This window comes from Anabrus simplex, chromosome 8 (genome assembly GCF_040414725.1).
Source record: "Anabrus simplex isolate iqAnaSimp1 chromosome 8, ASM4041472v1, whole genome shotgun sequence".
Taxonomy (NCBI): Eukaryota; Metazoa; Arthropoda; class Insecta; order Orthoptera; family Tettigoniidae; genus Anabrus; species Anabrus simplex.
Window position 1 is genome coordinate 92,435,518 of NC_090272.1, and position 24,679 is coordinate 92,460,196.

The 24,679-nt window shown below is 37.7% G+C and overlaps 1 protein-coding gene across 2 annotated transcripts in view; it reads right to left on the reverse strand.

Moving 5' to 3' along the window:
- Positions 1 to 24,679, reverse strand: part of LOC136878835 (large proline-rich protein BAG6) — a 281,352-nt gene that overhangs the window by 126,380 nt on the left and 130,293 nt on the right. For both annotated transcript variants that reach the window (XM_067152362.2, XM_067152361.2), the window contains exons 11-12: positions 15,823 to 15,966; positions 2,603 to 2,899 (exon numbers count right to left, since the gene is read on the reverse strand). In XM_067152362.2, the coding sequence (XP_067008463.2) occupies positions 2,603 to 2,899; positions 15,823 to 15,966 (441 nt within the window). The remainder of the gene's footprint in view (positions 1 to 2,602; positions 2,900 to 15,822; positions 15,967 to 24,679) is intronic.

The following is a 24,679-nucleotide window of genomic DNA, read 5'->3' on the forward strand; positions in this document are numbered from 1 at the left end:
GTGCATGTGAGTTTTAGTTGCCTTCAAAATGATTGCCGACATAAGAACTCTGATGAGTGTGATGCATCTCCTTAATGATTAAAAAGTAGTATCCCGAAGATGTTAACCAGTGTAAGGTATTTCCAGCAGTTGAGTATGTTGTGGCAATAGACCTATTTGGCAAATACTGTATTTACTTACGTATTAGACCCTCTCCCCCATTTTTAAAGCCAAGAAAGTAAACGACAGGGGGGGGAGTTCCAATATGTGATAACCTCAAATTTTGTGCAGTGAACTCACGACTTCTAGGCTATGAAGAGCTATAAATTGAACATGTAAACAATCTACACTATTCTTTAACAAACTTATGAATGTATTACGAGTTTTACTGACTATTTTTGTTCGAAGGCAGTATTACTATATGAGAAAGACAATAAATGTTGAACACGACTCTTAGGCCTACATACAAAGTAAATATAGTTAGTTTTAGTTACTCATATCATGTCATTCATTTAATCTCATTAACTTCTCTGATGAGGTTGAGGTCAGGTAGGGCATCCGGTTGTAAAAACTCGCTACGAATATTCGTCTCACTTCATACTCAACCCTGTAGAGAAAAGGGATAAGGATATCGTATTATTGTATTATGCAGTATTAATACAAAAGAACTCAATGGCCAGTCATCTGTCTCTGTCAGTTGAGCAGTAGGCCTACCAGACAGTAAATCTGATCACCACATTAATTGGAATTATCACCTTGTGCCGCCAACTTCCCTGCTACTGGCATGTCATTACAAATGACGTTACCTTTACTGGAACATTCCAGATCCTGCCTTTTCTTAAAAATAAAAAATTTTGTTCCTGACTATAGAGCCCAAGCAATGAGAATCTATTCGCAAATGGTTTCCAGAGATGGTCTCTGTTATTCTCAGTTGGTGTGTGTGTAGTAGGAATCACCCCATCCGAATAAAGCCGTGTTGTAGAAAGCGTGCAAACCCATCAGCTGATAACTAGCATGTGTTATGAAGTGTACTTCCGAATGTAATACTTAATGACTGGAAGCATTCTTTGGATAACAGCGGCTGTTGAAAGCCAGACCTTTATTTTTAAGTGTATTTCATGCTTGTTCTCTACATTTATAACATCAGGATTTACCTAAACAGCTGTAATTGAGTTAAGAGAAATCGTATTATTTAGGTTGGGTATGCTATCAAGTGCCCGGATAATGCCAGAAGTTCCACGATGGAAAGAATGAAAATAGATAACAGGAAAGCCTGCTGCATTTATGGATATCTTAAGATGGGGTTATCGTAATATTTAATTTCGTACGTTCGTTGTCTCCACTCTTTTACATTAATGCATAATGTAGTATGTTTTGTTTGGCGACTCTGAAAATTGTAAAAGTAGTTAGTGGAGATATAAAATCAATATTACTATTATTACTCCTTATTTCCCTAGTAGGCCTCTTCAGTGATGCCTAGGCCATCTATGACAGCTGATGGCGGAGCTGTTGAGGATCCAACCAGCCTTCGGGCAGAGGACTAAACATACATTATTATTATTATTATTATTTGTTAGGTACGCTGGAGAGTAAAACAATCTTTATGATTGGATTGTTTTTAAAACACTTCTTTCCAAAAATTACCTACATTGGCATGAATTAAGAGATATTAAATACATTTTGTTAATGAGCTCGCCTGCTACACTAATAGCAACAACCGTGAATATTTCTTAACTAAAGTGAACTCGTTTCCTCACCCCGAGGTAGTGCAGCTCATTTTAGGCAATCCCCCTATGGAGGAGAGCTGCATGTACCATTTTTACTGCATATCAACCTTTCTGCCATTCTTAAATCTCTGGCAGTACGGTACCAGGAATTGAATTCAGGCCAGCGAGGACGGCAGCTAATTGTGCTAACCATTATGCTGGCTGGCGGACTTTCTTAACTACAAAACACAAGACACATAGCATGACTGATGTGTGCTTGCAATGCGCGGGTCGGACATAAAACATTCATCTATTTGTGCGATGTAATCCGAGCTGCAGTAGGCCTATGCTACAAAGGCGGACATTTCTTAACTACGAAACACATGTACTGCAAGACTTTGACGCATGTTTTCAATGTGCAAGTCGTACAGACAAAGCTATTCATAAATCTGTCTGATGTAATTGGAGCTGCAGTAAGGCTTGTGCCCGCTTTGAAGCAGAATATAGTTTTCCGACTAATTACGCTGCGTGGGCCTTGTATGCAAGATACTTTTTTTCATTTTCTTTGTCTCGAAAAGCCAGGGGGGTCTAATACACGAGTAAATACGGTACTGCTGCCCAAATAGACAAGTTAAGCTGTAGGTATGGTTTCCAAAGACATCATCTTTCCTAATGAACTAACCATGGAAAGTTTCTGAAGTGACAATAACTTACGTATTCTTACAAAGGTGAAACAATCTTCATGAAAGATTTAACAAGTAATATTCCACACTTTAGCCCATCATTAATGTTAGGACTAACCCAAAGATAGGTCTGCTACCAGTTGTAGTGGTAATCCCTACGTATAGCTCAAGAAAAGGAGACTAAAAATAAAATGCATAAAGTATAGTATGAAATATTAGTAACAAAGCTAATACCTTGCATAGCTGGAGCCAAGTGGACATGAGGTCGTGATGTTGAACGAGTCTGGGTAGCAGTAGTAGGATGGGTGGCTGTATTACCACGTGCCTGACTATTCTGTCCGGTGCCTGTTCCTACACCTGTTGCTGCACCAGCTGCAGCGGCACCTGCGCCACCTGCTGGTTGACTCTGAGTGCCGCTGTTCTGGGCAACTCCTACTCCTCTACCAATCATGTGACCAGCTACAGCTTGCATCAAGTTTTGGATGAATTCCGGAGGTGGAGGCGACCCCCAGGGAAAACTACCTCCTACAACTGAGACCCTATGGCATTAGTATACAGTATTTCAAATACAATATACACACACACAAAATATACAGTATAAAAACTTAAAATGATTCATATTCAGCAGCACATCTTCATGGTCGCCCATTCACAGCTGTCATCGCATGCTCATCTTCCTGAATATCTAACCTGAAATACACATATACTAAATCTAGACATTTCTTAGTTCTATCCTCAAGATTAGAGTCCAATAGTCTCCTACGCAGTCTCTACTCATAATCGTGCCTAAGAATACTGGAATGTGCTGATGTCACATTTTAACTCGTGAATTATATTTCACGTGCTTCCATATGCCAGAGTATGAAAATGACATCGTGCAATTGGAAATTCTTTCCGAGTTAAATCATAATGATAAATCTAAAGCAACACTGTATAATTTCATACAGAAGGGTTTAAACAAACTCAATGAATATAATTTTCTATGGATTTTGGTACACTTTTCTCAGGAAATACCAAAGTTAAAGCTCTGATTTTTGGTTGGTGTTGTGAACCATTAGTACTGCAATATGGAATGAACAAAGATATTTGTCAAAAACATACATTTTGACATTGTAAAAATTCAAAAACTTGGCAATGAAGAGAAAATGTTTATTCATGATTATTATTGTTTTAATACCTCACGCCATGTATTAAAGTAAACACACTAATTTTGATAAGCTGTGTGTTTATGACATTTCATAAAATAATTGAGGGCTTGCGAACAGAACTGAACAGAGCTAATTGTGAAACATCCTGTATTAGGCAGTTTAACTTAAGATTCGTTATTATTCTCCTTAGAGGGAACTGTTCATAGTAAGTCTAATTTTTATAACCCTCTGTAAAATGGAAGAACATGAAGTACAATTTTAATATGTATGTAATTAAAGGAGTACAATGTGCCATGTTTACATTCAGTACCTTTAAATAGGCAAAAATCTACAGAATTTAATGAATTTACAGTATCCAGTTATCTCTTTCCATTCTTTTCTCCTACTGAACAAACCTCGTTTGCATGCTGCAGCCTCAGAAGAAAAGGATGTAGAAGAGGAGGAGTTGACAAAGGGGAGAGTGTGAAGATACTACTAGTGCATGTTAGCAGGGAGTTTGTTCTTACACTTCTGTGTTTTCATATTTTCCCTGGTGTCTTCCTTCTGTTACTCCTACTTTTGCACTGACCTGTCATTATATTTATCCTTGTGCATGCTCCTGGCATTTATTTAAGGCATTGCTTGTTTAGTCCATTATTATTATTATTATATAATTATCAGATGAGTCACTGTGGATACAATTGCAGCAGAACTTGCAGGACAAAGTGCAGAAGATGATTTTAAGTTTAGGCTATTGAAAAGTTTGTAACCACTGGTCACATGTTTATTGATGGAAGACCACAACTTTTAAAGTAAAACCAACATTGAAGACTGTCAGAAATATAAAAATTTTAAAAATTACAGTGCGACCTTGATAAATTGTTCCTGGAACTATTGTTTACCCCTATGTACAGTATCTTTCATAATTTTCAGTCCCAAGAAAATGTCTAATACAATCTGGGTTAAAAAACTATTTATCGTTCTTCAATGAAACATTTTCTCTGGGTCTATCAATCATTAATTTAGGTCCTAAAGAACTCTAAACCCCAATTGATTGTCATATTGATATGCATACTCACATGTTCCGTCTTGCTCCTGGGCTATCCGATTTAATATCGAGGTGCGCTGTGACATCGTCCAAGCTGCAGCGTTCTGAATCACTAACCGCTATGACATCGTTAAAGCTGCTACATTACTTTTACCCGAGTTTCGAGCTGCAGTATTCAAGGCAAGGGAGGTCGGGTAAGTAGCCTACATTCTTACAATACAGCATTTCACTTAGTGTGTACATTTGCCGTGTAATTGAATAGTCTCATTTTGTGGATTTTTGAGGAGTTAAAAATGACTCAACCTTTATAGTAAGTCAGAATCTTGGAAGAGTATTAAAATTATCAAAGAGGTTGAGAAGAATCCTTCCAAAAAGAAGATCGACATTGCCAAACAACTAGGATTAGCACCATGATCTATTTGGTCATGTATTTCGCGTTTCTTACTCATAATGGAAGGCTTTTTTTTGCTACTTTTTTACGTTGCACCGACACAGATAGGTCTTATTGCGACGATGGGAGAGGAAAGGCCCAGGAATGGGAAGGAAGTGGCCGTGGCCTTAATTAAGGTACAGCCCCAGCATTTGCCTGGTGTGAAAATGGGAAACCACGGAAAACCATTTTCAGGGCTGCCGGCAGTGGGGTTTGAACCCACAATCTCCCGGATGCAAGCTCACAGCTATGCGCTCCTAATAATGGAAGACTTGGAAAGAATCTACATACACTGAGTTGAGTTTGTACTCTGCCTGGTATCAACACGTCCGAACATCAGGCATTCCTGTGGTCGGCATCTTATAAGTAAAAACTCTATAAAGGTAGTGGAAAGAATGAACATTACACATTTTTCAGCTTCCGACGGATTAATATCACACTTCAAGGAGCGGCACATGTTAATGTATAAGAAGCTAGCAGGAAAGAGTGCTGCTACAGATACATCAGGTACAGAACTGTGGGTGGAAAACCTGCCGGTGCTTCTCGAAGGACGTGGTGGTGGTTTTTGTTTTAAGAGGAAATACAACTATGTAATCATCCTCTCTGAACAAGTGGAAAAGAAATTTCAATTAAAACAAAACAATTTGTTCAAAAGAGCAATTTTAAAATAAAACAAACATTATCGTATTAAGCCAAAAAGGTCACAAATGCATCAAAAGGGAACTAAGCTCCCCGAGTTACACAATACTTGAAATGTCCATACCTTTAATTAATCCACTCTCACACCTAAAGCAAATGACTGGATCAGCAGTATTCCTGTCATTGGCCAGTGTGAGTTTGAGTGTCACCTGCATGCTGAGGTTCCGTCTAAGGCCAGAGAGATCGGCACACTCTGAGGATGTGGGCCACTATGAAATCGGTGCCACAAGAACACACTGTGCGGGGGGGATTCCTCCTCCTTTAGCAGGTAAGAGTGCATAGATCTTTCATGACCTATCATCAGTCTACACAAAACTACAGCCCCTCTCCATGAAGGATGGAAAGAGGGCTGCCACACGGTAGTGGTCTTCTCGACTGTTCTCAGCTTGTTGGGAGTATGGATATCTAGCAACTCTGAATCCCAGAACACCAAGTTGATTTGATATAGCTGCGAACAAATATCCCTAGCAAGTACATTCACAGGTTTAGGAGGTAAAGTACCGCTTCCTTTGCAGCTTCATCCGCAAGTTCATTTTCCTCACAATCCCAACGTGACTTGGGAGAAACGCGAAAATGATTCTGGTGCCAGCATCACACAACCCAGCTAGGTCATGAATCTGCCGTACCAGTGGGCTTTGCGGTAAACAGAAGTCAGGAGACTACAGAAAACTTAACTAGTCTGTAAACATGGGAAAGTGGTTTCTTTCATCACCCAGTGCAAACAGCAGAGCTTCTAAGATGACGAAAAGCTCCACAGTATACATTCAACAGACACTAGGAAGCGAGATCTTTGTGCTGATATTGGAAACGAAAGAGCATCCTACATTATCTCTGGTACTAGAACCATTTGTGAAGAAATTTCTTGCAACTGGATCCTGGTGAATTACGTAGTTAAAATATAGTTAAAATATAGTTAAAATATTTATTACTCATTTGTACACAGCATTACTGCTTTCAAGCAAATGTTGGAGGGTTGGCAGCGTAAGATGTTAAAAGGCGAGTTAGCCCATTTTACAAAATTGTCCATGTGGAAATCTAGTTTAATTCAAGATCAATTGCAGACATTTTCAGGCACTCTTGCGAGTCTTGTGAAAAAAAATTTCCATCCGATTTAGAGATCTGGATGATTTATCAATTGCTATCTGCTTTACGTCGCACCGACACAGATAGGTCTTATGGCGAAGATGGGACAGGAAAGACCTAGGAATGGGAAGGAAGCGGCCGTGGCATTAATTAAGGTATGGCCCCAGCATTTGCCTGGTGTGAAAATGGAAAACCACAGAAAATCATCTTCAGGGTTGCCGACAGTGGATTTCGAACCCATTATCTCCCAAATGTAAGCTGATAGCTACAGGACCCAAAGTATAAACCAACTTCCGAAATCATTAATGTCCTCTGCCATATTTCACGGTATCACATTCTCACTTACTGTAATTACAGTATACAGCATTAAAATTAAGCGGTCTTTGACTTCAGCCTTTATTTCTGATGAGTTAACAGCTGCTATCGGCCATACTATTTACACATTTTATTATGAAAACATTTGATGCAGTGTAATAAACTAATATAACTTGGAAACAATATTCTTTAACCCATGGGTAAATAATAATGCAAATATTTATTATTATTATTATTATTATTACTACTACTTGCGATGTATGGATACGGTGTTTACATCCATTTAGTAGTATTATTTAGATAGTTGTACAAAGGGCACTAGGAAAGTTTGGCAATGTGAGTGAACGCTTTTGTCTTTTTAAAAATAATTTCCACCACACTCGATACACTTCTCTATATGTCGAAACCAGTCACTGAACCAACTCTGCCACTTTTCTTCGGTTACATTTTCACACTCTTGATCCCATGCTGCCAGAAGCTCCTCGTCAGATGCAAAACGCCGCCCTTTCAGCTTCACTTCTGGGAAGAGTGCAAAGTCACATGGGGCAAGATCAGGACTGTATGGAGGGTGATCTGGTAAGAAAATTCATTGTTACATTAGCACGATGTGCTGGAGCATTGTCGTGATGCAAGAGCCAAGTGTTGAGCCGTGACCTTACACGGAGCTGCTTGAGAGCCTGGATGACCTGAGGCAGACAAGCCTCACTGTACCACTTCGCAGTAACTGTCCTTTGTATTTCTTGCATAACCCAAATCAGAATGCCCTGTTTAGTGAAGAATACTGCAATCATCCTTTTCTTCAGTGACCTTGACTTTAGCACAGTCACAGGAGTACCCTCATCTTTAAACAGCCACACCTTGTTCTAGGTTTTTGTTGGGACATTGTAATAATAAAGCCAATTTTCATCACCTGTAACGATGCTCTTGACGTTAAGCAAAGTGCCATTTTCAAACTGTTTTAGCATCTTTCAGCACCATTTCACTCGATGTGCCCTTTGTTCCTCTGAAAGTGAATAGGGCACCCAAAGGGAACAAACCTTTCTAACATGAAGATGGTCGTGTAGAAGTGAATGAATAGCTGGTGCAGGGATATGGAGGGTCTGATTCAGACGGTTTTCACCCCTCACCATAACAGGGGTGTCCAGCTATCCATTTTTGCGTATCGCAAAACTTTCCTAGTGCCCTTCGTATACAAACCTTATTTGGTGTAATCACGATCGTATTATTTGGAGGTTATGTCATGAAACGTCTGCTGTATATATATAAATATGAGTTTATTTAATGTAACATGTAATTAATAGTATATAATTTATTATTACATGTATTTATGATGTAAAATCGAATGCAACATTGTGCAACACACTATAATAAGTCCAGAACAATGCTATGTGCGACTAGAATTATGTAGAAAGTTCCTTACATTGTAAGTAGGCTATTGGAGCCTCTCTCGAATTTACAAGAAAACCTCGAATTTGCAAGAAAACATGTTATGTCATATTCTTCTAGAAGTCTGGCCAGGCAACGAATATAAAGAGGCAGTATTGAGGATAGAGCTGAGTTGTTTCTGTCAACTCGTGTTGCGATTCTGTCAACATGTTACTGTAGCAGTCAAATGTTTGTCAAGGTGGCAGTCTTATTCTTCTTAATCTTCATAGTAGGCAGCTGTTCAAAATGGTGGTTTATTGATGTGTGTATAACATATGTTTGTAAATAAAATAGTGTACACAACTGACAGCATCCAAGTGTGCATCTTTGTGGTAACTTCAAATTATCCCCTTATATTTTGAATTTTCCTTTACAGAACAGCAGTCTATGAGGATTACTAACCGACTCCGACATTACCTTCAAATGTCGACGAGAGAACTCGCCAGTGCACACAGCGAGAAAGTGATACCAAAGATGACTGATCGCATTCAGTATAATCTCCAAATGTGTATAAAGATTGGTAACAGAAAAAATAGCATGCACTTAATCGCTTATGTTATGTAATGGACTCACATCATCAACATTTACGGCAATTAGAAATATACGTATTAGTTACTTGCAATTAGAAATATGCCGCATTTCTTTCAGAGACTGTAAGAGAGTTGCCTCATCGCCGATATCTACTGGGAATGGAAATACCCCGCACATACACAATCTCCATTATATCTGCTATTCACGTTCGCTGTGTCTTGTCAACTAACTGCTTATTAGTCAGCTGATACTCCTGATGACGTCACGCTGTACTGTTGTGCCTACTGGCGCATGCTCTCGCAACATCTATAATTCTTCCAGAAAGTGCTGGACCTTCCTCCCCTCATTTCTCCTCCTTTATACTTTCCTATATAATCCTGGCCTCACTCAGATTCAATGGAGATGAGTCAGCCTGTGTAGAGGGTGGAACGTGGAGTGTTACATTCGTTAATGAGGAGCCGTACATATGGACTTCCATCCTGCTCCAGTATTGTGAACTGGGAAATGAGGTATGACTATTTTAATTTACAGCAGTTTTACTTCTCTAAATACTGATGGGGAAGATTGCCTTTCTGATCAAAGACTTAATCTTTTTTCATCGGTCTACGGATTATAGTAAACTATGAACTTAGTTTCAAAAATTTTGAGGTGTGCGTGTTCGATCTCTACTGTTTTCCGAGTCCTAAGTTAGGCATGAACGTGGTTTTGATCTATGTTGTATTATTCAAGGTTGAAAAGAGACTGTCATTGAACAGCCCTGTCGGATAACAGCAACTTCCGCTAGGCCAGTGAAAGTTCCTAATATGATCTTGCATTTAAAGGAGAAACAAAACTTTTGTATCAACATATTCAATACATTAAAAGCAATTATAAAATTAGGATCTCATCCTTATTTTATTGCTTAAATATTCAAACATAGGACATGTTTCATTTGTATTTTGAACATCTTCAGCCATAAATATTCTTACAAGGTTAAATGATAACATTGTTTTAGAACTTACACTTATGGTTTGCCTTTGACAAACTTCTCCTTAATGAGCTTTGAAAAACCTCTTAAATATTAAAACTTTTGTATATTACGTCGTCTTATAGAAAATAATTAAGTTTCAACCTTTAAAACCTTATTCTAATATTTAAAATACAATGTCAATACATTTACAATCTGATGAAATTGCTTAATGTTTTCAAATTATTCGTTGTGTACACATTCCAACATTTTGCTACAACTGGCTTAATTTTTCACAAATTATACTGTATGGAATTGGAATCTTAAAACACTCAAAACAGCTGAGGTTAGGCTTCAATATTTTACTATTCGTCTATAAACGTGACAAAACTGATGTGCACTGTTGATTATAGATTATGAAATATTTAACTTCAAAATTTGTCGAATTCACAAATTGCTTGTAGTCCTGACCAATGTATAATAGGGCAATCCTCCAGACGTAAGCAGGGACTCTGTCAATTGGTGATGAACAAGCTCTGGTGACATGCAAATGGTAATTTTATCAAAGTTTACGTAAAAACGTCTGTCGACATATCTGTAACAGGAAAGTTATTTTCGTAAGGACAAGCCGAATGATTTAAAAGTTGAAGAAACTAACACTGAAGGATCAGCATTTACTCTTTCTCCTCCTGCCTGCATTTACTCTAGTGCACTCAGCTGTTTGACTGCTGCTTGTCATTCTATTTGCGCTCCTCGTGTTGTATATGTGTCTCTGTATCTGCGGGGCATTGGGAGGGGAGGTAACAGAGGACGGCGTTCTAGCAAATGGCGTGATTCGTGGAGGGGAATGTTTAGAAGTTGTGTATGGAGGAGTTTGTGTATTCGTGGATTGACTCTCTTTATTATGTGGGATAAAATTACGCGTAAATTTCGTACTATCGATTTTAAACGTTTGTATTCATTTCGTTATTCGTTCTATTAATGGATTTTTTAATTTCTATTTCATCGTTCACGTTTTTATCTCTACTGAAGTGTTTGCCTAAGTAGATATGTATATTCTCCAGCTCATTCATTAATTTCCCTTTGTCAACTTTTCTGATTATTTTAAAATCTTTTTCTATTGTAGTAAAGTGGTGTCCCTTTTCTTGCATATGGTTACTCATAGCGGATAATTTATTATGTTTAGCAGCGTTTACATGTTCCAAATATATAGTTATAAAACTTCTCCCAGTTTGGCAAACGTAAGAAAAACCACATCCAAGCAAATCAGCTTATAGATTCCTGAACTTCGGTATTTGTTGTTGCGTGAATTTACACTATTATGGTTAAAAAATATATTTCTATTTGTATTTTGAGTTCTAAATTAATATTAAATAAATTAATAAAATATTAATTTTTCGTTTTCTGATCGGATTCGTGATTTGATATACTGCTGGGCTGGTGAATGTAAATGTTGCGAATTTTGGTTTTTCAGTTTTAATCGGAATAAGGTTTGTGGCCAGTTTTGATTTCACTCTATTAATAATTTTGTTAACAACATCTACTTTATAACTATTTACAGAAGCTGAGTCTTTTATAAATTTTATTTCTTTCTTTAAACTGTTATCTGATAGTGGCATTTTGAAGGCTCTGTAAATTAGACTAAAAATGCGGCTTGTTTCTGTGATTTTGGGTGTGGGGAATCTTTTTTGATAGCTATTGGAACGTAAGATGGCTTTCTATAAATCTGAAAGTCAAATTTATTTTCTGCTCGTGTTACTGTAATATCTAAAAAGTTTAACGAACAGATGTGTTAGGGGATGGGAGACCCCACGTCTCGAATTTTAGCTAATATTTATATGGATCATCTGGAGCAAAGCAAAATAAAAACAAACATAAAAGGACTATGTTTGTGGGTAAGATATGTAGGCGATACGTTTGTAATAATGGATAGTAAATTCAATAACAGTGATAACATATTAAACTTTTTAAATAACCTAGACCAAAGAGTAAAATTCACTAAGGAGGAAGAAAATAATCATCGTTAACCTGAAGATGTTCAAAATATAACATGTATGTTTTAATATTTAAGCAATAAAATAAGAATGAGATCCTAATTTTATAATTGCTTTTAATGTATTGATACAAAAGTTTTATTGTTTCTCCTTTAAATAGACTTTCAATACGGAAAAATGAGGATAGTCTCTTGCAATTATCTTACATACTGATTGACTGTCTCTAGAAGCAGTTTCCATCGATGTCATTTTCTGTGTGTTTAATTGACGGACTTCACCTTTGAAGACCCTTTTTTGTATCGTGTGTTTACCTATAACTTCTTTTGCTTGATGTTTATAATTCCATAACATGTTGTATCTATTGGTTAGTTCTTTAACATGTCATTAGGCAGGTATTTCTTTCCATTTCCTCTTCTCCCCTCCCCCCCCTTCCTTTCCATCCCCTTCTTTCTTTCTTTCTTATTTGCTCTTTCGATTAATAGAAGTAAACAAAAAAAAATGTGATGGTTGGGAAAGAACAACATTTGTATAGTTCAGCAAATTGCTCGAAGGAAATTGTAAATTTTGGTTTTGTTCTCTTCAAATAGATTTGTCATTAAATCTTTCACTATTGTTTTCTCTTGTCTTGGCCTCTTCTAGTCCCAAAAACCTAATCCCGTCACGTTCCACATTTGATCTGATATACTTTACTATTTATTTATTTATTCAGTGATGAACATAACAGGCTTTTTGCCCAATTACAATGTTCACAATAGTTACACTGCTCTGCTCTTAATCCGTAATCTTTGGAGTGATTATTAGTATTATTATTATTATTATATCATTTTTTCCACGGCCTCCAAATACAATTCTTAATAGTATGGTAACAGAGCAATTCTACAAACAAATAGTGCATATGTACCACCTTCACCTCACAAGTAACAGATGCATCAGCGATACGATTCTCGCTGTAACCGATGGACAAACACAGTTTAGTATAGGAATTTTCAGGGGACGGAATAAAATGTTATAAGGGGTTTTCGCTATATGCTGCACTCACTATAGGAGACTTTTTTTTCCTTCTTAGTGGCTTAGGCCGAGGAGTTGGAAGGAAGCGGCCGTGGCTTTAATTAAGGTACAGCCCCAGCATTTGCATGGTATGAAAATGGGAAACCACGGAAAACCATCAGGGCTGCCGACAGTGGGATTTGAACCCACTATCTCCCGGATGCAAGCTCACAGCTGTGCGCCTCTAACCGCACGGCCAACTCGCCCGGTATAGGAGACTTCTACTCCAGTGTATGTTTACAATTGCTTTATAACTGGTGATACCAGCATTTTTTTTTTGCAATACCACCAAAAAAAAGCTGAACTGAGGTTCCACTGCATTATTTAGCACTGCGACAGGTGGTGAAAAGAGGTTCCATCATTATGAACTGAAAACAATATAATGCTGAACAAGATAAAACATCACTGGAATTTGCTAACAAGAAAGAAAGCAAAGACAGTGCAATCTGGTGGATCTTGAACCTGGGAAATCATAAATACCTGCTGATATGTCCAGACACTTCACAAGTTTATATGTCCAGACACTTCACGAGTCCTGTCATGCATTGTAAACTAGTCTCCAGAAAGGTTGTCCTTTAAAAGAATAACGCACGCCCTGATTCAGTTCAGCTCACCGAGGTGGAAATTACAAAGAAAAAGGGCTAGGAAGACTGCACCAAGGGAGCAGACCTGAAATGGCACCTACAGACTCTCAACTTATACGAGTTTTGTGAAGGGAACGGATATGAGACAACATTACAGGATGGCAGAGGACTAACAGAAAGTAGCACATCAGCTTCTGCAGGAAACTGAAAGTGTGTTTTATCACAAGGGTATTTTCAACCTTGCAGAATGTAAGGGAAAAAGTGTGTAACAAAACTGAGATATGTTGAAAAGTTAGGAAAAGTCTGTAGATAAACATGAAGTATGAGGTTTCTTAACAGTAACAAATCCTCGTTCATTAAAAAGAAATTGTTTCTCATCAGTTTTAGTATAAACCCCATTTTGTGCATAAAAACATACTTAAAGTGGGCTGCTTTTTTCTTCTGTTCCAAATTAGTTATATTAAGATACTAACTGTAGTACCTGTTGTTAACGGGACTATCACATTTATAAATCTCATTCTTTATCCTGTATTGGCCTTAACTCAACAAACATCAAAGGATTTTGCCACTTTCCAATACATTTTTTAAAAATCTAGTTTTTATGCATATACAAATGCATGTCAGCTTAAATTCCAGTGCGACGCAGTGTAAATGGTGTCATGATGCACTACCTATTTATACAAGGCTTGCCTATGTCAGCGCATTTAATAAGAGCAACAACAACAACAATAATAATATTTATAATAATGAGCGCTAAAATGAGTTAAGTTTTAGAGAATTTCACACTTTGCTGTATTCAGTCACTGTTTTTCTGTCTGTTTTTACAGTCTACGAGGTAGTAACTATCGCACACATCATTACACAGTAATTAAAAGATATAAATTTCATTATGATTGATCTGTATTGAACTGTGATTACAATAGTATTTAAATATTTTATTATTAATGTCCACCTTTTCAATACAAACTGTACAATGTTTCACATCACACTTACGTTCAGGGATTAGTTTTATCCTAACTGTAAGCAAGTCACACAAATACACCAAAGAAAATAAACACTGTATAGACACAAAGGTCTTAAACAGAATTCAACAACATTTTATTTTATGTAACCAGTCTTACCTCAATTCTATGAGTTGTGCGTACAGTTTTTTAAAGACCTTTGTGTCTACATTTTTCATTTTCTTTGATGTATTTGTGTGATTTGCTTTAAGGCTGATGATGTCCTACAGTTAGATCAAAACTAATCCCTGAACATAAATGTAATGTGAAACATTGTACAGTTTGTATTGAAAAGGTGGACCTTAATAATGAAATATTTAAATACTATCATCCCTACACAGTAAACAAACACAGTAATCCGCTGGGTTGTGGAATTTTGTATATGGACTTATCTTGTGGTGGAAGCCATGTATCGCATTTAAGTGATTACAAAAACCGTAAACACAATATAATCGATCAAGCTCGCCATTCCCCAACATCAGAGAATATTCATAGTAAGCAGATCAAAACATTACAAATTCGATCGATCGATTGTAGTCGCTACTGCTTGCTATAAGCTATGCATATACCTATTGATTCTATTTGTTCCTTCACATTCAAGTTCACATTTTTTTTTTTTTTTTTGTGTTTTTATTAAGTTTTCTTTACAATTTCTTTCCTGGCATAAAAGATATGCCCTAGATTCATGTTATAAAATTTTTTTAAAAAGAGCTTCTACAACGCAGATAAATACTGTACGTCCACTTTATCTGGCAGAAAAAATATCCACATTTTTCCCCCTGAATTTCCTGACATTTACCAGTTTCCCTGGTTTTCCGTATGGAATTCGGACTTCAGGAAATTGATGAACTAGCAAAATGTGCTTTAGTCCAGTTGGGGCATGTCAAATTGGTGACTAGTACTAGGAACATTCTGAGTACCCAGTTGATCAATTCTAAGCTGTCAATGAATCACAAACTGTATATTCATCACAGACTCACATTTACTCTCTTTTGATTCTTCAGTCCAGAAATACTACTGTCAGGTAACAATATGAAATTAAATTAACAATTTGCACTGGAATACCAAAGTCTGGAAGTAACTCTCTCCTAATTACATATTCCCTAAAAGTATAAATAAACATAAGTATTCAAATACTTTATAGGATTCCTAGGCATTTAGTGGCAATGATTCATGCTTTACAGGGAACAATAAGAGGCTTGAAAGGCCCTTTCTGAAACTTACCATTGGCTTCAACTCCACCATTACCCATTCCACCAGCATTTCCATTAGTAACCACTGTAGCCTCAAGTGAATCAATTGTAATGCTTCCTGGGCCCACCTCCATGAAGAACTCTACGTTGCCAGGTGTAATATTGAAAGTAGTTTCTGAAAATAAACAGTGAATGGTATAGTTGAATTTCTAAATAGGTAGTGTTTTCTAACCAATTTTCTGGGCGTTTTAAAAACTGTATTTTAAGTTCAAGCATGCCGAGTTAACTATCTCAATAGTGCAAGGGCTATACCCAGTAGTATACTTAATATTTCACTATCTTTCACCTTAGACAAATCCTCCTACTGGTCTTCACTTTCCTTTTCGTTCCTTTTGTCGTGCTCGCCAATCATAGCTGCCCAACTGATTCTGCTTCTCATACTGATTAAAGTGAAAATAGCTTCTTGGTTTGTGTATGATTTGTGTGTATCCCTAAGATTATTTTAAATAAGTTAACAAAAGAATAATGCTTATTTACAGTTCATTACCTGTATAGGGTCTGAAAATTAAAAATACAAATGTTACAGAATTTATCCATGTAGTTTTGAGTATAATTCACACAACTGACTATTGGAATCATGTCATCAAATTAAGAAGGGAAAGATGAAATTGTTGAACAACACAGGAAAAATCAGACTCCTTACTTTATTTTTTGTATTCTACGACCTCAGGGTCACCAGGATTTTCTTGAACAAAATCGAGACTTACTTCTGAATGAAACTGGTATTTCGAAACCTACATACTACTCATATATAATGTTGGACATTAATTTCCTCACATTATAATCTTATGATGTCTACTTGCTTTTTGAATATGTCAGACAGGTCTAATCCACACAACACATCACAATCACAACTCGTAATGAATTTTAAAATGAAATAAAGCACTAAATCCTACCTTATTTATGTATTTTCTCACTTTTCAAACTCCTCAACAGTTTGTTCGCTTCTATATCGAGGAAACAACACAACTAGGCATGTAAATAAGTAGTTAGTATTCACCATTAGTTCAGCATCCTGCCATTGATAACTGTTTCTCTCATGTCATCAACTGTTTCTCTACTATGTTTGACTGTCAGGAACTGATAACTATTGACTCTAGTGGAGTAGAATAAACACTACCACAGAACTTGGGGATATACCATATTGAGAACACTGTTTTCATATTGTCGTCAATTATGTTGACTTTACGATGCAGCCTTTCAATTTAAAACTTCACATTCTTTAAATAGACAATTAAAAGACTAAAGTATGTGAAATATTGCCTACTTTGGGGTAATAAAGATTTCTACTAATCCAGATAGATTTTAATTAGGATACCTGGAAACCCTAGACCACCCTTGGTTGACTTTCGACACCAATGATGTTAGGTTCGCAAGACCTAGGGTGAGCTTAATTTTCATGCCCACTGTGGCCCATTTGTTCTGGCAAAACTTTTCTTTCTTCGAAGGATTAGACCTTCCCCCCCCCCCCCCCCCCGCGCCGTCTTTTGATTCAGGTAAAGAGGGGATAGCTGATCTGATGTAATTCCCCTCAAAAAAAAATTAATCATTATCACCACCACCAGTTAATGAGTTAATGAACAATTGTACACTCAAAAGCTTTTGGACAAAAGTACTAGACATTCCCTGATGCCCAAAATAAGAAAGTGTAAGTGAATAAAGTTGATACGGCTTCTGCAGCCGTATTTTGACAATAAGTAAACTCGTGTCCTCATCCCGAGGTGGTGCAGCTCTTTTCAGGCACACCCCCATTGGAGGTGAGCTGCATGTACCATTTGAGCCACATACCCGCCCTCCTGCCATTCTTAAATTTCTTGCAGTACCGGGAATCAAACCCGGGCCCCCGAGGACGGCAGCTAATAACACTAACCATTACGCTACGAAGGCGGACATTTTGACAATGAGCAAAGCCGAATCCCCTTCACCGATGAGAGTTTTCACTACTGAAGAGAGTTTGAGCCACCAAAATGATCAGGCGTTAACTACAAGTGATCATTATGTTAGTTGTTTTTAGATCTTTATGACTTAATTTTTGCACTGATTTGCTAATTGGCTGATGATGACACTACAAATGTGTTGAAACCGGTTCCAAATGAACAGGTTGTAACTTCTATTTGGTTCAACTTAACAACGGAGTATTAAAAGGTGGATCCTTCCTTCTATTTAATAATGTGTATCGTTCACATCTCATGATGTGCCCGAGGTAGCTGAGCTTACTCTCCTTGATGGTTATGAGAAGCTCTTTTTTCTTGTTCAAGATGTTGGGGACTACTTCATTGGTCTTCTTTTCTACCCAAGATATTCGGAGTATTCTTCTGTATAAGTACATTTCAAAAGATTCAATCCGCTTCTCCAATAAAGGGCTGAGTGTCCACCCTTCGAAACCATACAGAAGGACAGGAAAGACATAACGTAGCTTTCGACTCTGAGCTGGAGGTTGAGTTCTCAGCTGGTGAATAAGGTCCTCATGGTATTGAACATATGTTTTGTTTGTCCAATCCTGGATAAGATTTCACTTTTTGTATCAGAATGCTGGTTCACTAGAGTTCCAAGATATGTGACGGAAGATGCTTGTTGGACGATGTTGTTGATGTAAAGGAAGGTCTGTTTTGGTGTTTTTTAGAATACAATCAGCTTGGTCTTGTTAATATTCAAGGATAAACCCATACCTGTAGGATAAAAATCAGGATCCTGATTGTTCTTAATCGACGTTTTGAAGAGAGAAGCTATAGGTACTTGTTTAACATTTACGTACTAAAATACGTCTAAAAGATGAAAGAGTAGGATGACTGTTGTTACAAGACTCTTACAATTAAATCTTTTTAAAACTCTACAATCAGTCCTTATTTATAATTTTTAAGAATGTCCATGGCTAAAACTGTGATATATAGTTGCTCCAGTACTATAGGAACACTTTTTTGGTGCATTAAATGGAACGATACTGGTTGAGGGCGTAAAATGTTAATTAGAACATGAACAGCTTAATCTTTAGATAATGGTGTAGAAATGTGTTTTAGATCACTCCTAGTGGAGGTTAAGTTAGAATGTAAAGCTGTTAGACTGTTTAAGTTATTAAGGTTGTTAATTTCATATGATAAGATGAATCAACAGTCTTCTTAATGTTCATTGTAGAAGTGAGGAAGGGTTCTCGACTGTGTAAAGCCATATTTATCTTAGCTTGAAGATGTGACTGCAGCTTCTTATATTGAAAAACAAAACACCAGTATAGCATTTAGGACAACAAACATTAACCAGAAATTATTTTTCAATCACAACACAGTCAATTCCTACAGTAACATTTACTCAGGCTCAGGCATACACAGGCTCAACAAGCACACAATGTGACGTCTCTTATATTGAGCAAACAGGCTGGAGTTTTCACACAAGGTACTTGGAGCACTATAATGCCAAAAGCACAACAAATTTTCAGCTATGAGTAACCCATATGAAGAAGACAGGGCATCAATTCATGACTATAGAACAGGACCTTACAATAACTAAAAGAGTAGGTAAAAGGAAATTGACGAATGAACTAGAAAACATTTATATATATTTCGTTCAATACTGCAACAAAAATCTAAACCTCTATGAAATAATTGAAGTCAAAAATCCCTTATACAAGATTTTACCCAAATTATTGCAAACACAGAATTTAAAACAAAACAACTTTCTGAACAATCTTAAATTATCATCATCAAGGACCCATACTACTTTATTAAACACGACTCTCTCCCGTCCGCCCCCACAAGCCTCCTGCAACCAACAGCACATAAACATAATGCCCCGCCTATTCCCTCTCATCCACCACACCCCCCTCCCCGAATCTCACATCGATACAACACTAGAAGCGCAAGTGTCAGTCATTCCAACGCTGCCACAGCAACTGATCAACATTTATTTATTTATTTATTTATTTATTTATTTATTTATTTATTTATTTATTTATTTATTCATTCATTCATTCAGGATCAGCAACAGCATAACGCCGAATTACAACGATCTGAGCTATGTACAATAGATATGAATCTAAAATGAAAGATATATAAATACTTACAAAGGACACGAATATACACAATAAAAACTGTACAATCATATATAATACATATTTACATAAACAACGTTATTAACAAAGAAAAATACATTTACAGTAAATACAGGAGCAGAACGGGAAAGAACAACAAGGAAAATTAAGTTATATGATAAATATCATGACAGAAGGAAGGAAACGTTACGAAGAGATCTAGGTTGTTGTTGATAGATAATGTATTAAACATTGCTGGAATACGTACCGAAAGGGACCTTTGGGTGAGAGAAAGCCGGGAGTAAGGAGTATGGAATAGGGTCTTCATTCTGGTATTACGGGATGGGACGTGGAGGGGAAATAAGGAAGCTAAATCTGGAGACCTAAACAGACCATTAACTGCTTTGTATAGCAGCTTTAGGTCGGCTACTTTCCTCCGAGCAGAAAGAGTCTTGAGGTTCAGTTTCCCAAGCACTTGGATAGTGCTTAGATTGCGACATGCAGGGACCCTGGCTCTGATGATAGCACAGAAAAAAGATTGTACACGGTCAAGGTGGCTGAGGTTTGAAGAAGCAGAAATGGACCAGACTGGAGAGGCGTATTCAACAATAGGTAAGATACAGGAGACGTAGAATGCTCTGAGGGCATTTACATCTGTGATGTCAGAAAACCTGTACAGTAAACCAAGGAGTGACATAGCACGTGAGGTAACCCTGTTTATGTGCGAGACAAACAACAATTTACTGTCAAAATGCACTCCTAAGTCTTTTTGATTGTCAACAAGAGCAATCGGTTGGTTCAGTAGGTGATATTCTTGTAGAACGGGGGATTTGCGAAATGTGAACGAAATGGTGGAACACTTGGAGGGATGAGGTTTAAGACGCCATGTAGTACACCAACCTGATAGTGAATCAAGTGCATTTTGCAACTGGATTGTATCTGTAGGAGAATCGATCTGCTTGAAGATTTTACAATCATCAGCAAAGAGCAGTATTTCACATGAATGGTGGGGAAACAGTATCGATAAGGTCATCAATAAACAGGGCAAAAAGAAGTAGACCAAGGACACTACCCTGCTGGACACCAGAGAGGGTGGTGGTGAGAGAAGAACTGCATCAATCAAGAACAACGCGCTGTAGTCTTTCGCTCAGAAAGCTATTAATTAGAGCTAGGAGTCTCCCATGCACGTTAAACCGTTCAGAAGAAGGGTGTGATCCACGGTATCAAAGGCCTTCGCGATGTCGATATAGCATACATCAAGTTGAGAGCCCGCGTGGATGGCAGACGTGGCATGATGGAGGAGGATAGCCAAGTTAGTTACGCAGGAGCTTCCAGGAAGGAAACCATGCTGCTGAGGGGATATATAGGGATTTGTAAACGCAAGCAAATGCTGATGGATGATCCTTTCACAAATGATTGATAAAGCAGGTAATATAGAGACCGGGCGATAATTTGCAATATCCGACCTCTGTCCACCTTTAAGAACTGGTGTGATATACGCAAGTTTCCAGGAGCTCGGAAAGTAGCCAACTGAGAAGCACCGATTGAATATCATACTAATAGGGTATGAAAGACTTACTGCTGTATTCCTAAGGAAGATAGGACCGAGACCATCAGGACCAGTGGGTTTATTCTCTGACAAAGACGAAAGTAGGGAGTACACTTCAGATTCAGTGGTAGAAATATTACTGAGGCTATGGGAAGTAACAGGTTTGATTTTAGGAAACTCAGCACACTGCACAGGTTTAACAAAATTAGAGGTAAAATATTCATTAAATAATTCAGATCTATCTGCTCCACTGGCTACAGACTGGTCCCAGGTTACTACTTCCGGTATTCGTTTATTGTCTCTTCTGTTATTTATAAGTGACCAGAACATTTTACTGTTGTGTTTTACTTCAATGCAGGCTCCGTTAATATAGTCAGAGTAATCCCGCCTTAATAAGTACTTGTGGTGTTTGCGAAGGTCCGAGAATATTTTGTAATTACTCTCGGAAGGCGCATTTTTCCATTGTCTCCAGGCTACCGATTTTTGCAGTTCAGCACTTTTAGTATCACTCTTCTTCCATGGGGGGGAATTTTCTGGACATCGAACGAGTAGGAATGAGGTCCCGAATCACAGCAAGCGTCCAATCATAAAATAAGTCCACCGCAACTTGAACTTCACCCACATGCAACAAACGCCATGGTAACAGGGACAGGGTACGATTCAGCCTGCCAGTCAACTTTACGCCACACAGGCACAGAGCTTCTAAGGACAGGTCGATGACATCTCGGAGCACGGGGAGGGGTGAGAGTGAAAGTTGCTTCAAAGGACTTGTGCTTGGAGTTAAAAATATTTCGTCCCACAGAAACAGATGAGGGCTCGTTATAGGAAAGCAGGTAGTCAAGAAGACTATTTCCGCAGGTGTTTTCCAAGACATGCTGTTTGAAGTTCAGTCCTGTTTTCCAGTCAACGACCAGGTCAGGGATGGGATGAATGAAGCACCCTCAACTTGCAGCGAGGATAGAAATTGTGCCGGCTGCCGAGGCCTGTCCTCTGGGGCAAAGACTAGTGACTGACAGATGAAATGAAATGATAGTGGAGAGTGTTGCTGGAATGAAAGATGACAGGGAAAACTGGAGTACCTGGAGTAAAACCTGTCCCGCCTCCGCTTTGTCCAGCACAAATCTCACACGGAGTGGCCAGGATTTGAACCACGGTATCCAGCGGTGAGAGGCCAGCGCGCAGCCGCCTGAGCCACGGAAGCTTACGTGAATATACACACAACTAATCAACATCACAATAGTCGAAGGGGTAAGTGATTATACACACAACATTTTTCTTTAAACTCATCTTTTCTTTAATTTTATTCATATTCTACTCTCCTCTCATTACAGACAATACACCACACATTCCTCAGTAGTAAAAGTCAACATCCAAGCTCTAATCTACATCAAACCTGAGCGTTCCCTTTCGACTTTCAATATAAGAAGCCACAGTCACATCTTCAAGCTCACACAGTCGAGAACCCTTCCTCGCTTCTACAACGAACATTAACCTCTTAACTGGGCATGACATATATTCGTACCCTGAATGTTACAGGGTAATGGGCATGACGAATATATACGTACTCATCTTTTACCACAAATATCTCCTGGGTATGACCAGCTACTTTGCCGCGCTGTGTATTGTCATCTTAAATGATGTTTTTTCCGCACAATGGCAGCAAATACAACGTGTCACGCTTCTTGAAGCTTATATGTTTTTATTTTACAACTGTACAGTACTACTTGTCCGCAGTAGGCCAAATATGACAGCATCTAGTTCAAAGCATAAGTTCGAAATGCTCGAAGAAGAAGAAGAACTTATTGAACACCGGAAGAATGATTGTGATGATTTATTTTCCCAGAAATCCAAAGATGAGTGGTTTGATACAGATGAAGGTGAGTCTGATAATGAAAGCGATTCAGAGAATGAAGAACAAGATGAACAACATGACGAATCAGATGAAGGCGAAGTGCTGGACATGTTTCACCCTTTCCTGACGCGTGGTGTTTCACGTCAGAAATTCGTATTTTCTGGTGCTAGTGGTGTAAATGTGGACTTTGACGATGAATCCAATGTGTTGGAATATTTTGAACAGTTCATAGGTGATGGTATGTTTCAATTTATTGCCGAATAGACCAATGTGTATGCTAAACAGTTTTTAGAAGCCCATCCGAACTTGAAACCACGGTCACGAGCGAGAGATTGGGTGTATTCAAATGCAACTGAGATAAAAACTCTAATTGGACTTCTAATGCTGCAGGGGATAGTTCATAAGCCAGAAAACAGTATGTACTTCTCAAAACGAGAAAGTATCGCAACCCCTTACTTTTCGAAAATTATCTCCGAGACAAATCACTGCAGTTCTAGTGAGGTAAATGACGTAACTGACCATGAAGTTAATGTAAAATCTTTCACAATGTCACTAGCATGATGTGTAATTCGTAAATATTTCTTTCTTTTATTTGTTTTAACCCATTCACTGCCAAACCCATATATATATATATATATATATATATATATATATATATATATGTTATTGAACACCATGCCACGTCCAAAAATCCGTATTGTACAGGAAAATGATTGTGGGGTTTGAGCATGGGAAGGATCTCAGGTAGTGTCCGGTGTTTTATGGAGCAGGTACAGAGACTGATAGTATCGCAGGGCGAATAATAGATGGTAGTTCCTTTTTTCGTAAAATTTATTAATAGCATCCACCTGCAACTCAATTTGGTAGTTAATATTTGCCAAAATGTAAAAGAAAAGATTTATGTTATGATTTTCTTGACATCTGTTCGCTTGAGAATTTAAAAAATGATTATCATTCTTCTATAGATCATGAATAGCCTAGAGTATAATTTTAAATGCAAACACACACAAATATTGCTTAGCACCTTGGAAATTGTCAGTTCATTATTTATGGTGCTGACCTACAGTCTTTCTAAATTTTCAAATCAATAAATAAACACACACTTATAAATTAAATGAAGTATTTGAACTCTTGCAGTATGTCTTTCAGTTTGTTTAAATTGAAAAATGAAATAAATAAAGCACTTCAATTAATTAATGACTTAGAAAGGAATTTATAGCAAAATATGAACTTTTAACTGACGAAGTTATGAATTAATACCCACACGCAGCACTTGTAAGAACACTGTACTGAACAAAGTGCTTTGTAAAAAGTCAGTCAGTTGTGATTACTCACTCAGCGTACAAGAAGATCTGCTTACTAATGTTGGAGTTGTGCTGTACGGTGTCTGGAACATTCCGTGGAGT